The 14,027-nt window shown below is 51.3% G+C and overlaps 1 protein-coding gene across 1 annotated transcript in view; it reads left to right on the top strand.

Annotated features, from left to right (window-relative positions):
• The first annotated feature begins 11,826 nt into the window (after positions 1–11,826).
• Positions 11,827–14,027, top strand: part of btbd11b (BTB (POZ) domain containing 11b) — a 155,590-nt gene continuing 153,389 nt past the window's right edge. The window contains exon 1 of the mRNA XM_067999189.1: positions 11,827–12,759. Within this exon, the coding sequence (XP_067855290.1) occupies positions 11,919–12,759 (841 nt within the window). The 5' untranslated portion in view covers positions 11,827–11,918. The remainder of the gene's footprint in view (positions 12,760–14,027) is intronic.

The following is a 14,027-nucleotide window of genomic DNA, read 5'->3' as shown; positions in this document are numbered from 1 at the left end:
CTCGACGGGCCCAATGGCCTCCTTCTGTGCTGTAACCATTCTATGATTCTAACCGGCAGACTGTGGTGACAAAGGCTGGAACCAGCACACTGCGGTGTTACGGGCTACGACCGGCACACTGCGCTGATACAGGCTGGAACTGGCACACTGCGGCGATACAGGCTGGGACTGGCACACTGCGGCGATACAGGCTGGGACTGGCACACTGCAGCGATACAGGCTGGAAGTGGCACACTGCAGCGACACAGGCTGGGACTGGCACACTGTGCTGATACAGGCTGGGACTGGCACACTGCGCTGATACAGGCTGGGACTGGCACACTGCGCTGATACAGGCTATATCCGGCACACTGCAGCGACACAGGCTGGAACTGGCACACTGCAGAGAGACAGGCTGGAAGTGGCACACTGCAGCGACACAGGCTGGGACTGGCACACTGCGGCGATACAGGCTGGGACTGGCACACTGCGGCGATACAGGCTGGAAGTGGCACACTGCAGCGAGACAGGCTGGAAGTGGCACACTGTGCTGATACAGGCTACATCCGGCACACTGCAGCGATACAGGCTGGGACTGGCACACTGCAGCGACACAGGCTGGGACTGGCACACTGCGGTGATACAGGCTGGAAGTGGCACACTGCGGCGACACAGGCTGGAAGTGGCACACTGCGGTGATACAGGCTGGAAGTGGCACACTGCGGCGACACATGCTGGGACTGGCACACTGCGGTGATACAGGCTGGAAGTGGCACACTGCGGTGATACAGGCTGGAAGTGGCACACTGCGGTGATACAGGCTGGAAGTGGCACACTGCGGTAATACAGGCTGGAAGTGGCACACTGCAGCGATACAGGCTGGAAGTGGTACACTGCAGCGATACAGGCTGGAAGTGGCACACTGCAGCGATACAGGCTGGAAGTGGCACACTGCGGTGATACAGGCTGGAAGTGGCACACTGTGGCGATACAGGCTGGAAGTGGCACACTGTGGCGATACAGGCTGGAAGTGGCACACTGCGGTGATACAGGCTGGAAGTGGCACACTGTGGTGATACAGGCTGTAAGTGGCACACTGCAGCGACACAGGCTGGAACTGGCACACTGCAGCGAGACAGGCTGGAAGTGGCACACTGCAGCGACACAGGCTGGGACTGGCACACTGCGGCGATACAGGCTGGGACTGGCACACTGCAGCGATACAGGCTGGAAGTGGCACACTGCAGCGAGACAGGCTGGAAGTGGCACACTGTGCTGATACAGGCTACATCCGGCACACTGCAGCGATACAGGCTGGGACTGGCACACTGCAGCGACACAGGCTGGGACTGGCACACTGCGGTGATACAGGCTGGAAGTGGCACACTGCGGCGACACAGGCTGGAAGTGGCACACTGCGGTGATACAGGCTGGAAGTGGCACACTGCGGCGACACAGGCTGGGACTGGCACACTGCGGTGATACAGGCTGGAAGTGGCACACTGCGGTGATACAGGCTGGAAGTGGCACACTGCGGTGATACAGGCTGGAAGTGGCACACTGCGGTAATACAGGCTGGAAGTGGCACACTGCAGCGATACAGGCTGGAAGTGGCACACTGCAGCGATACAGGCTGGAAGTGGCACACTGCAGCGATACAGGCTGGAAGTGGCACACTGCAGCGATACAGGCTGGAAGTGGCACACTGCGGTGATACAGGCTGGAAGTGGCACACTGTGGCGATACAGGCTGGAAGTGGCACACTGCGGTGATACAGGCTGGAAGTGGCACACTGCGGTGATACAGGCTGTAAGTGGCACACTGCGGTGATACAGGCTGGAAGTGGCACACTGCGTTGATACAGGCTGGAAGTGGCACACTGCGGCGATACAGGCTGGAAGTGGTACACTGCAGCGACACAGGCTGGGACTGGCACACTGCGGCGATACAGGCTGGAAGTGGCACACTGCGGTGATACAGGCTGGAAGTGGCACACTGTGGCGATACAGGCTGGAAGTGGCACACTGCGGCGATACAGGCTGGAAGTGGCACACTGCGGTGATACAGGCTGGAAGTGGCACACGAATTCCACACTTGTTATACAGAGGTCATTACCTAACTATTGATTACTAACAATGGATAAAAATTATACCAGTCCTGGCAAGTAATACATCCTTGACACCATTGGGTGGCAACAGTGACAAGTGAAGCCTGGACTGGACACCCCCAGACTCCCTGTCAGTCGAACAGAACTGCAGCAGTGAAATTAATTATAGCTCCAATTGTGCCAGCGATACAATGCAGATGTCCCTGTTACTGTATGTATCTCCCAGTATACATGTCCTGAGACCAGGATGACTTGTATCACTCAGGCTTTAGTCTAATGGTCTGACCAGCTGTCCCAGAATCATGATATTACATGCACATAATTTCAACTTTTTGCTTTCAGTCGCTGGCCGAGATCTGACAGGTCAGTCAGCCAACGATGTGCCAGTGGGTTTGCCACAGGTTATTCTGTACTCGCACACACGATGCTGCCAACCTCCTCTGAAAGTCAGGGCATTGCTGTAACCTGTACATACATCGCAAGATTTAGCAGGAATGTGTCTGGCCATGTACAGTGGGGATGGAATTTAACCTGTTCCACACAATCAATGTAAGTACAAGAACATTACCCTGAGGAGCCAGCATTTGTATTGTGAGGCCAAGTGTAATATTGGCACAGTCTGCAGAGAGCTCAGCCTACCAGTAAGATCCAGTATGAAAGGATTTGCAGCACAAAACGGGAGCCCTTGTCATACTCAGTTTGATGTAAAAGACCCCATGGTACAATGTGAAGAGGACCACCTTCAGTCAACACCACCAAAACAGATTAGGGTTCTGGCACTGGACCAGCAGCCACAGGTTGTACATTCAAAACCCGGCAATGGCAATTTGTGAAACTGAATTCAATAAATCTGCTAATTTGTAGGTTGGCACCAGGAAAATGACCATGAAATCTATATTGATTTTTATTACTTTTAACGACACCATGTATCTTTTCCTGGGAGAAGTGGACAAAACCTTGTTAATCTTTATGCTATTGCATTTCAAAGACCAACTGAAATACAATTACCTCGGAACCAGAGCAAACATTGAATGATCCTGTGTAATAATCACTCTAGTTTCTGTGATAATTACAACAGATGGCAGTGCAGACAAATCTACATAGAGCTCCTCTCAAATTTCTCTACAATTCTTTACCATTTTAAATGTCATGGAGAGTGTATTTACTATAACGAATCATCACTCACAACATTTAATAGGAAACTCCTGCATTGGAGCAAATGGTGAAATTTTTTAACATTTGTACCTGGCCGAGGCCAAGAGGTCCTTTGTGTGGAGAGTTGAGGGTGTAAATGTTCACCACTGTACTCTATATTAGTGAACCTACATAGTGTATCACCAGTCTTTCAATAGAAACACCTTCCATTTCTATAAGAAAGAACTCGCTTTTATATAGTGGCTTTCATGACCTCAAGACGTCCCAAAATGCTTTACAGCCAATTAAGTACTTTTGAAGTGTAGTCACTGTTGTAATGTAGGAAACGCGGCAACGAATCCGCACAGCAAGCTCCAACAAGCAATAAAAAAAATGATTAGATCATCTTTTTAATGTGTTGGTTGAGGGATAAATATTGTCCAGGACACTGGGTAGAACTCCCCTGCTCCTCTTCAAATAGTGCCATGGAATCTTTTACATCCACCTTAAGTACTTCTCGTACTCAGGAGTGTCTCAGAAAGATTTACTGAAAGGTGGGCACTGGGCGGGAGAGAGAAAAAAAGAGGGAAAGATTGGTTAAAGAGGGTTGAAGACACAGTCAAAGGGGAAGCTTTCAAAGAGGCTGCTGAAAGCGAGGTGAAGGGATTTTGCGAAGTGGTGTCAGAGGAGGGGGACATGGTATCTGAAGGAACCACTGTTGGAGCAGGAGGAACGGAGAGTGAAAATAGGCTGGTGTCGGAGGAGAAAGAGCTTGTACGCTGGAGGAGATTGCAGAAATAGGGTGGGGCGAGGCCATGAACAGCTTTGGACAGGAGGATAAGCATCTTATTGGGATAGCGAGGGCCAGTGGAGGTTGGCGAGAGCTGGGGTATGGTGCTTCGTGTGGAACAGGCATCAGCAACAACTACTTGCATTTATGTAGCGCCTTAACATAGTAAAACATCCCAAGACACTTCACAGGAGCGATTATCAAACAAAATTTGACACCAAGCCACATAAGGAGATTTTAGGACAGGTGACCAAAAGCTTGGTCAAAGAGGTAGGTTTTAAAGAGCCTCTTAAAGGAGGAGAGCCAGGCTGAGATGTTTAGGGAGGAAATTCCAGAGCATAGGGCCTAGGCAGCTGAAGGCACGGCCGCCAATGGTGGAACGATTAAAATCGGGGATGCACAAGAGGCCAGAATTGGATGAACGCAGAGATCTCGGAGGGTTGTAGGGCTGGAGGAGGTTACAGAGATAGGGAGGGGCGAGGCCATGGATGGATTTGAAAACAAGGATGAGAATTTTAAAATGGAGGCGTCCCCGGACCGGGAACCAATGTAGGCCAGGGAGCACAGGGGTGAACGGGACTTAGGGCGAGTTAGGATACGGGCAGCAGAGTTTTGGATGAGCTCTATTTTATGGAGGGTGGAAGATGGGAGGCCAGCCAGGAGAGCATTGAAATAGTCAAATCTAGAGGTAACAAAGGCATGGATGAGGGTTTCAGTAGCAGATGAGCTGAGGCAGTGGCAGAGACGGGCGATGTTACGGAGGTAGAAGTAGGCAGTCTTTGTGATGGAGCGAATATGTGGTCGGAAGCTCATCTCAGGGTCAAATAGGACGCCACGGTTGCGAACGGCCTGGTTCAGCCTCAGAGATTGGCCAGGGAAAGGAATGGAGTCAGTGGCTAGGGAACAGAGTTTGTGGCGGGGATCGAAGACAATGACTCCAGTCTTCCCAATATTTAGTTGGAGGAAATATTTGCTTATCCAGTACTGGATGTCGGACAAACTGCGACAAATCAGAGACAGTGAAGGGGTTGAGGGAGGTGGTGGTGATGCTGAGCTGGGTGAAGATAAGAATGTAAGAAGTAGAAGCAGGACTAGGCCATACGGCCCCTCGAGCCTGCCCCGTCATTCAATAAGATCATGGCTGATCTTGGACCACAACTCCACTTTCCCGCCCGATCCCCATATCCCTTGGAGTCCAAAAATTTATCAATCTCAGCCTTGAATATACTCAACGACTCAGCATCGACAGCCCCCTGGGGTAGAGAATTCCAAAGATTCGCAACCGTCTGAGTGAAGAAATTTCTCCTCAACTCAGTCCTAAATGTCTGACCCCTTATGCTGAGACTGTGCCCTCTAGTTCTAGACTCTCCAGCCAGGGGAAACAGCCTCTCAGCATCTACCCTGTCGAGCCCTCTCAGAATCTTGTATATTTCAATTAGATCACCTCTCATTCTTCTAAACCTCAGAGAGTATAGGCTCATTCTACTTAACCTCTCCTCATTGGATAACCCTCTCATCCCAGGAATCAATCTAGTGAATCTTTGTTGCACCGCCTCTAAGGCAAGTATATCCTTCCTTAGATAAGGAGACCAAAACTGTACACAGTACTCCAGGTGAGGTCTCACCAAACCAAAGTCCTGTACAATTGCAGCAAGACTTCCTTACTCTTGTACTCCAACCCTTTGCAATAAAGGACAACATACCATTTGCCTTCCAAATTGCTTACAGTACCTGCATTTAACTTTTTGTGTTCCAAATCCCTCAGAACACCAATATTTAATAGTTTCTCACCATTTAAAAAATATTCTGTTTTTCTATTCTTCCCACCAAAGTGAATAACCTCACATTTCCCCACATTATACTCCACCTGCCAACTTCTTGCTCACTCACTTAACCTGTCTATATCCCTTTGCAGACTCTTTGTGTCCTCCTCACAGCTTACTTTCCCACCTGGCTTTGTATCGTCAGCAAACCTGGATACATTACACTCGGTCCCTTCACCTAAGTCATTAATTTAGATTGTAAATAGCTGAGGCCCAAGCACTGACCCCTGCGGCACCCCACTAGTTACAGCCTGCCAACTTGAAAATGACCTGTTTATCCCTACTCTGTTTTCTGTCCGTTAACCAATCCTCTATCCATGCTAATATGTTACCCCCAACCTGAAGAGCCCTTGCTTTTTTTATGTACTTATTAACCTGCGTTTCCACACTATAAAAACTATTTAGAAGCACTGGAGAAGGTGCAAGAAAGATTTACTAGGATGATACCAGAACTAAGAGGTTATACCTATCAGGATAGGCTAAACAGACTGGGGCTCTTTTCTCTAGAAAAGAGAAGACTGAGGTGTGACCTCATAGAGGTCTTTAAGATTATGAAAGGGTTCGATAGGGTAGATGTAGAGAAGGTGTTTCCACTTGTGCGGGAGACCAGAACTAGGGGGCCATAAATATAAGATAGTCACTAATAAATCCAATAGAGAATTCAGGAGAAACTTCTTTACCCAGAGAGTGGTTAGAATGTGGAATTTGCTACCACAAGGAGTGGTTGAGGCGAATACCATAAATGCATTTAAGGGGAAACTAGATAAACACATGAGGGAGAAAGGAATAGAAGGACTTTAGCATAATGTGGAGATGCCGGTGATGGACTGGGGTTGACAATTGTAAACAATTTTACAACACCAAGTTATAGTCCAGCAATTTTATTTTAAATTCACAAGCTTTTGGAGATTTTCTCCTTCCTCAGGCAAATGTTTCAAGAGCTCCTTGAAGCCTACGCATTTATACATATTGAACAATACATGGTGTTTACAGACTGCCCCTGCAACTGCCCGTTGCCAAGGCAATCACCGTGTTCAGACAGAGAGGTGTCACCTGCAGAACCCCCGAATACACATTCAACAAAAAAACAAACAGGGAAAAAAAACAGAGAAAAAAAACACAGAGAGAGGCAGAAACATCCGGAAGGCAGAGAGAGCCAGCAAATGACCCATTATATTAAAAACAGATAACATTTGTTCGCTGGTGGGGTAACGTGTAGCGTGACATGAACCCAAGATCCCGGTTGAGGCCGTCCTCATGGGTGCGGAACTTGGCTATCAATTTCTGCTCGACGATTTTGCGTTGTCGTGTGTCTCGAAGGCCGCCTTGGAGTACGCTTACCCGAAGGTCGGTGGATGAATGTCCATGACTGCTGAAGTGTTCCCCGACTGGGAGGGAACCCTCCTGTTTGGCGATTGTTGCGCGGTGTCCGTTCATCCGTTGTCGCAGCGTCTGCATGGTCTCGCCAATGTACCATGCTCTGGGGCATCCTTTCCTGCAACGTATGAGGTAGACAACGTTGGCCGAGTCACAGGAGTATGAACCATGCACCTGGTGGGTGGTGTCATCTCGTGTGATGGTGGTATCTGTGTCGATGATCTGGCATGTCTTGCAGAGGTTACCGTGGCAGGGTTGTGTGGCGTCGTGGACGCTGTTCTCTTGAAAGCTAGGTAGTTTGCTGCGAACGATGGTCTGTTTGAGGTTGGGTGGCTGTTTAAAGGCGAGTAGTGGAGGTGTGGGGATGGCCATAGCGAGGTGTTTGTCCTCATTGATGACATGTTGAAGGCTGCGGAGAACATGGCGTAGTTTCTCCGCTCCGGGGAAGTACTGGACGACAAAGGGTACTCTGTTGGTTGCGTCCCGTGTTAGTCTCCTGAGGAGGTCTATGCGATTTTTTGCTGTGGCCCGTCGGAACTGTCGATCGATGAGTCGAGCGTCATATCCCGTTCTTACTAGGGCGTCTTTCAGCGTCTGTAGGTGTCCATCGCGTTCCTCCTCGTCTGAGCACACCCTGTGTATTCGCAGGGCCTGTCCATAGGGGATGGCCTCTTTGACGTGGTTAGGGTGGAAGCTGGAAAAGTGGAGCATCGTGAGGTTGTCCGTGGGCTTGCGGTAGAGTGAGGTGCTGAGGTGCCCGTCTTTGATGGAGATTCGTGTGTCCAAGAAAGAAACTGATTCTGAGGAGTAGTCCATGGTGAGCTTGATGGTGGGATGGAACTTGTTGATGTTATCGTGTAGTCTCTTTAGTGATTCCTTGCCGTGGGTCCATAGAAAGAAAATGTCGTCGATGTATCTGGTGTATAGTGTTGGTTGGAGGTCTTGTGCAGTGAAGAAGTCCTGCTCGAACTTGTGCATGAAAATGTTGGCGTATTGGGGTGCGAATTTGGTCCCCATGGCTGTTCCGTGTGTTTGGGTAAAGAACTGGTTATCGAAGGTGAAGACATTGTGATCCAGGATGAAGCGGATGAGTTGTAGGATGGCTTCCGGAGATTGGCTGTTGTTGGTGTTGAGTATTGATGCTGTCGCAGCGATGCCGTCATCGTGGGGGATACTGGTGTATAGTGCCGAGACGTCCATCGTGGTGAGAAGTGTTCCTGGTTCAACTGGTCCGTGGGTACTGAGTTTTTGTAGGAAGTCTGTAGTGTCACGACAGAAGCTGGGGGTTCCCTGTACGATGGGTTTCAGGATGCCCTCGATGTATCCAGAGAGGTTCTCACACAGGGTTCCGTTGCCTGATACGATGGGACGTCCGGGTGTGTTGGCTTTGTGTATCTTTGGGAGGCAGTAGAAGTCTCCCACGCGGGGATTACGTGGGAGACTTCTACTTACGTGGGATGAGAATGCGTAGGATGCTTTGATGCTTCGAAGCATCAAAGCATCCTACGCATTCTCATCCCACGTAAGTAGAAGTCTCCCACGTAATCCCCGCGTGGGAGACTTCTACTGCCTCCGAAAGATACACAAAGCCAACACACCCGGACGTCCCATCGTATCAGGCAACGGAACCCTGTGTGAGAACCTCTCTGGATACATCGAGGGCATCCTGAAACCCATCGTACAGGGAACCCCCAGCTTCTGTCGTGACACTACAGACTTCCTACAAAAACTCAGTACCCACGGACCAGTTGAACCAGGAACACTTCTCACCACGATGGACGTCTCGGCACTATACACCAGTATCCCCCACGATGACGGCATCGCTGCGACAGCATCAATACTCAACACCAACAACAGCCAATCTCCGGAAGCCATCCTACAACTCATCCGCTTCATCCTGGATCACAATGTCTTCACCTTCGATAACCAGTTCTTTACCCAAACACACGGAACAGCCATGGGGACCAAATTCGCACCCCAATACGCCAACATTTTCATGCACAAGTTCGAGCAGGACTTCTTCACTGCACAAGACCTCCAACCAACACTATACACCAGATACATCGACGACATTTTCTTTCTATGGACCCACGGCAAGGAATCACTAAAGAGACTACACGATAACATCAACAAGTTCCATCCCACCATCAAGCTCACCATGGACTACTCCTCAGAATCAGTTTCTTTCTTGGACACACGAATCTCCATCAAAGACGGGCACCTCAGCACCTCACTCTACCGCAAGCCCACGGACAACCTCACGATGCTCCACTTTTCCAGCTTCCACCCTAACCACGTCAAAGAGGCCATCCCCTATGGACAGGCCCTGCGAATACACAGGGTGTGCTCAGACGAGGAGGAACGCGATGGACACCTACAGACGCTGAAAGACGCCCTAGTAAGAACGGGATATGACGCTCGACTCATCGATCGACAGTTCCGACGGGCCACAGCAAAAAATCGCATAGACCTCCTCAGGAGACTAACACGGGACGCAACCAACAGAGTACCCTTTGTCGTCCAGTACTTCCCCGGAGCGGAGAAACTACGCCATGTTCTCCGCAGCCTTCAACATGTCATCAATGAGGACAAACACCTCGCTATGGCCATCCCCACACCTCCACTACTCGCCTTTAAACAGCCACCCAACCTCAAACAGACCATCGTTCGCAGCAAACTACCTAGCTTTCAAGAGAACAGCGTCCACGACGCCACACAACCCTGCCACGGTAACCTCTGCAAGACATGCCAGATCATCGACACAGATACCACCATCACACGAGATGACACCACCCACCAGGTGCATGGTTCATACTCCTGTGACTCGGCCAACGTTGTCTACCTCATACGTTGCAGGAAAGGATGCCCCAGAGCATGGTACATTGGCGAGACCATGCAGACGCTGCGACAACGGATGAACGGACACCGCGCAACAATCGCCAAACAGGAGGGTTCCCTCCCAGTCGGGGAACACTTCAGCAGTCATGGACATTCATCCACCGACCTTCGGGTAAGCGTACTCCAAGGCGGCCTTCGAGACACACGACAACGCAAAATCGTCGAGCAGAAATTGATAGCCAAGTTCCGCACCCATGAGGACGGCCTCAACCGGGATCTTGGGTTCATGTCACGCTACACGTTACCCCACCAGCGAACAAATGTTATCTGTTTTTAATATAATGGGTCATTTGCTGGCTCTCTCTGCCTTCCGGATGTTTCTGCCTCTCTCTGTGTTTTTTTTCTCTGTTTTTTTTCCCTGTTTGTTTTTTTGTTGAATGTGTATTCGGGGGTTCTGCAGGTGACACCTCTCTGTCTGAACACGGTGATTGCCTTGGCAACGGGCAGTTGCAGGGGCAGTCTGTAAACACCATGTATTGTTCAATATGTATAAATGCGGAGGCTTCAAGGAGCTCTTGAAACATTTGCCTGAGGAAGGAGAAAATCTCCGAAAGCTTGTGAATTTAAAATAAAATTGCTGGACTATAACTTGGTGTTGTAAAATTGTTTACAATTGACTTTAGCATACAGTTAGATGAAATAGGGAGGGAGGTGGCTCGTGTGGAGCATAAAGACCGGCATGGAAATGTTGGGCCAAATGGCCTGTTTTTGTGCTGTACATTTGATGTAATTCTATGTAACACACCTCACAGGGGATCAATGCACCTCCCAGATTTGCAGTTCCCTGTTGGGTGCTGGCCCATCACAGCGGATAGGAGCTAATTAACTTTCAAAATGAACATTACAAGTAAGTCTCGTGCTGGGATAAACATTAAGTTAGTAGGTTTGCTTTGAGTGTGTTCCATTGAAGAGCAGATGGTGGAAAGCAGCAAGTTAGTTGTAGGAAAGTTAGTCACGGTTATTGTGAAATACAAGTTGCGTCGGGAGAAAGTTCCAAAAGAAAACTTGGGCTCTGAAGTTTGGAGCTGCGGGATGCGCCCCGCCCCCTGTACAATATTTATAGGAGGATCAGAATTCCCCATCTGTCAGATTATCTGCATCAGCCCTTCCCCTTTAACAAACTCCAGCTGATGGGGGTGGTCCAACACATGACCACGCCCCTTCACAATGTCTTTCCCATTGGCCAGCCGCTGCCAATCAGAAGGTAGGCTGTATGCGATTGGGCGGGAGCGGGAGGCTTAATTTGCATAGTGGGCGGAACCCCGCCAGTCAGCTGGAGTTCGGGGCCGTGCGGCGGCGCTCGGTATAACTGGGGTCCGGGGGCCGGGCGGTGCTCGGTATAACTGGGGTCCGGGGGCCGGGCGGTGCTCGGTATAACTGGGGTCCGGGGGCCGGGCGGTGCTCGGTATAACTGGGGTCCGGGGGCTGTGCGGCTGTGCTCGGTATAACTGGGGTCCGGGGGCCGGGCGGTGCTCGGTATAACTGGGGTCCGGGGGCTGTGCTCGGTATAACTGGGGTCCGGGGGCTGTGCTCGGTATAACTGGGGTCCGGGGGCTGTGCTCGGTATAACCGGGGTCCGGGGGCTGTGCTCGGTATAACCGGGGTCCGGGGTCCGGGGGCTGTGCTCGGTATAACCGGGGTCCGGGGGCTGTGCTCGGTATAACCGGGGTCCGGGGTCCGGGGGCTGTGCTCGGTATAACCGGGGTCCGGGGTCCGGGGGCTGTGCTCGGTATAACCGGGGTCCGGGGGCCGGGCGGCGCTCGGTATAACCGGGGTCCGGCCGTCCCCCGCTAAACTATGCGGCGCAGCCATGGCCGGGCGGGCTAAATCCATGGGCTGGACACTGGAGAACGTGAGCAGGGACTCTGGTTACGGGGGCACTGCCGACTCGGTCGGGTCGTCCAGCCTGTCGCTGTGCTGCTCCGACCCTCCGGCCGCCGCTGCCCATGGAGCCGAGCTCATGCACCGGAGGCACAGCAGCTGCGGGACGGTGCGGGCTGCGCTGGCCGAGGACTCGGACGTGCTGGAGTGCGCGGGGCTGCACTGCAGGCTGCCCGAGCTGGAGGAGCTGCCCTGGGGCTTGCAGCAGCTGCAGGGGGTCCTGAGCAAGGAGCAGCCGCTGGGAGAGTGGCCCCGGGACTCGCTGCTCCGCCTCTCCTGCCTGCTGAGCCGGCCGCTGCTCCGGGTGGCCCGGGAGGCGCAGAGACTCAGCCTGAGGTTCGCCAAGTGCAGCCGGTCCGAGGTGCAGAGCGCCCTGAAGATCGTGCTGTCCTGGCCCCTGGCCCGGGGCTGCAGCGCCGCCGGTCTGGCCGCCCTCTCTCTCTACAACATGAGCACCGGCTGCGGCTTCAGCCAGGGCAAGTCGGCCAGGTGTGGCCTCACCTTCTCGGTCGGCAGGTTCTTCAGGTGGATGGTGGACAGCGGGGTGGCCCCGCGGATCCACGAACACGCCGCCATCTACCTGGCGGCCGGTATGGAGAGTTTACTGAGGGAGCTGCTGCTCCGGGTTATCCGCAGCCGCCACCTGCAAAGTTCGAACGGGACCCCGAAAGTCACAGTGGAAGTGATCGAACAAACTGTGAGCAACGACTGTGAGTTCTGGGGAATCACCCAGCCCTACCAGCACCTGGTCTGTGGCAAGAACGCCAACGGTAAGTACCAGATTCACACACTAAATGTTAACCCTTGGTAAATGTGGCATTGTTGTCTTTATTTATTCTTGAGATGTTGGCGAGGCAGCATTTATCGCCCATCCCCAGTGGCCCTGGGTGCATTGAGTTAACCACATAGTGTGGGACTGGAGGCCAGACTGGGCAAGGACGGTGGGACCCCTTCCCCAAAGATGGTAGCCTGTTCTGTGATTTATAAATGCGAAAGGTTCGAGGATTTCATTTCCACATTCACCTGAGGAAGGAGGAAGCCTCCGAAAGCTTGTGGATTTTAAAATAAAATTGTTGGACTATAACTTGGTGTTGTAAAATTGTTTACAATTGCCTTCCCCAAAGGACCTTGGAGAACCAGTTGGGTTTTTATGATCGTTTTTCTGTCAGGCTTATTGGGTTTAGTTTCACGATTTGTCCTGGTGGGATTTGAACTCGAGTCCTCTGGGGTTCTAGTCCAGTAACAGAGCCACTGGGGTTATTGGACTGATTACTGCCCCTGGACTGAACTTACAAAAAGGATGTGATCATGTGACTGTGTGATGGTCGGTGGTTATCTTGGCAATTGAAGCTTCTGTAACTGGACAGGACTATTTTTATAATAGCAGCAGGAGAAGTGAAAGCTGACCAGGTGTGAGAAATGCAGAGTAACTAAAGCTGATGGTCAGTCAATGGTCACAAGGAGTCTTCCTTACCAGAACAGACAATAATTCAGATTGGCCTCCCACTTTGTGCTCTCTCTTTAAACTTGAGCTCATCCAAAACTCTGCCCGTTTCCTAACTCACACCAAGCCCCATTCACCCATCACCCCTGCGCACACTGACCTACATTGGCTCCTGGTCCAGCAATGCCTCGGATTAAAAATTTTCGTCCTTGTTTTCAAATCTCTATGACCTCGCCCCTCCCTATCTCTAACCTCCTCCAGCCCTACACCCCTCCGAGATCTCTGAGCTCCTCCAAATCTGGTATCTTGCGCATCCCCGATTTTTAATTGCTCCACCATTGGCGGCCGTGCCTTCAGCTGCCTAGGCCCTAAGCTATGGAATTCCCTCCATAAACCTCTCTACCTCTCCTCCTTAAAAGCTATCTCTTTGACCAAGCTTTTGGCTCGGTGTCAAATTTTGTTGGATAACGCTCCTGCGAAGCGCCTTGGGATATTTTACTACATTAAAGGTGCTATAGAAATGTAAGTTGTTGTACAGCCATGTTAATTTATCGGTCAGTCTTGCCGCTGTGACTGGCTTATACAGGAGATAGG

Source organism: Heptranchias perlo, chromosome 18 (genome assembly GCF_035084215.1).
Source record: "Heptranchias perlo isolate sHepPer1 chromosome 18, sHepPer1.hap1, whole genome shotgun sequence".
Lineage (NCBI taxonomy): Eukaryota > Metazoa > Chordata > Chondrichthyes > Hexanchiformes > Hexanchidae > Heptranchias > Heptranchias perlo.
The sequence above is the reverse complement of the archived record's forward strand: the minus strand, read 5'-3'. Positions and strand labels throughout refer to the sequence as shown.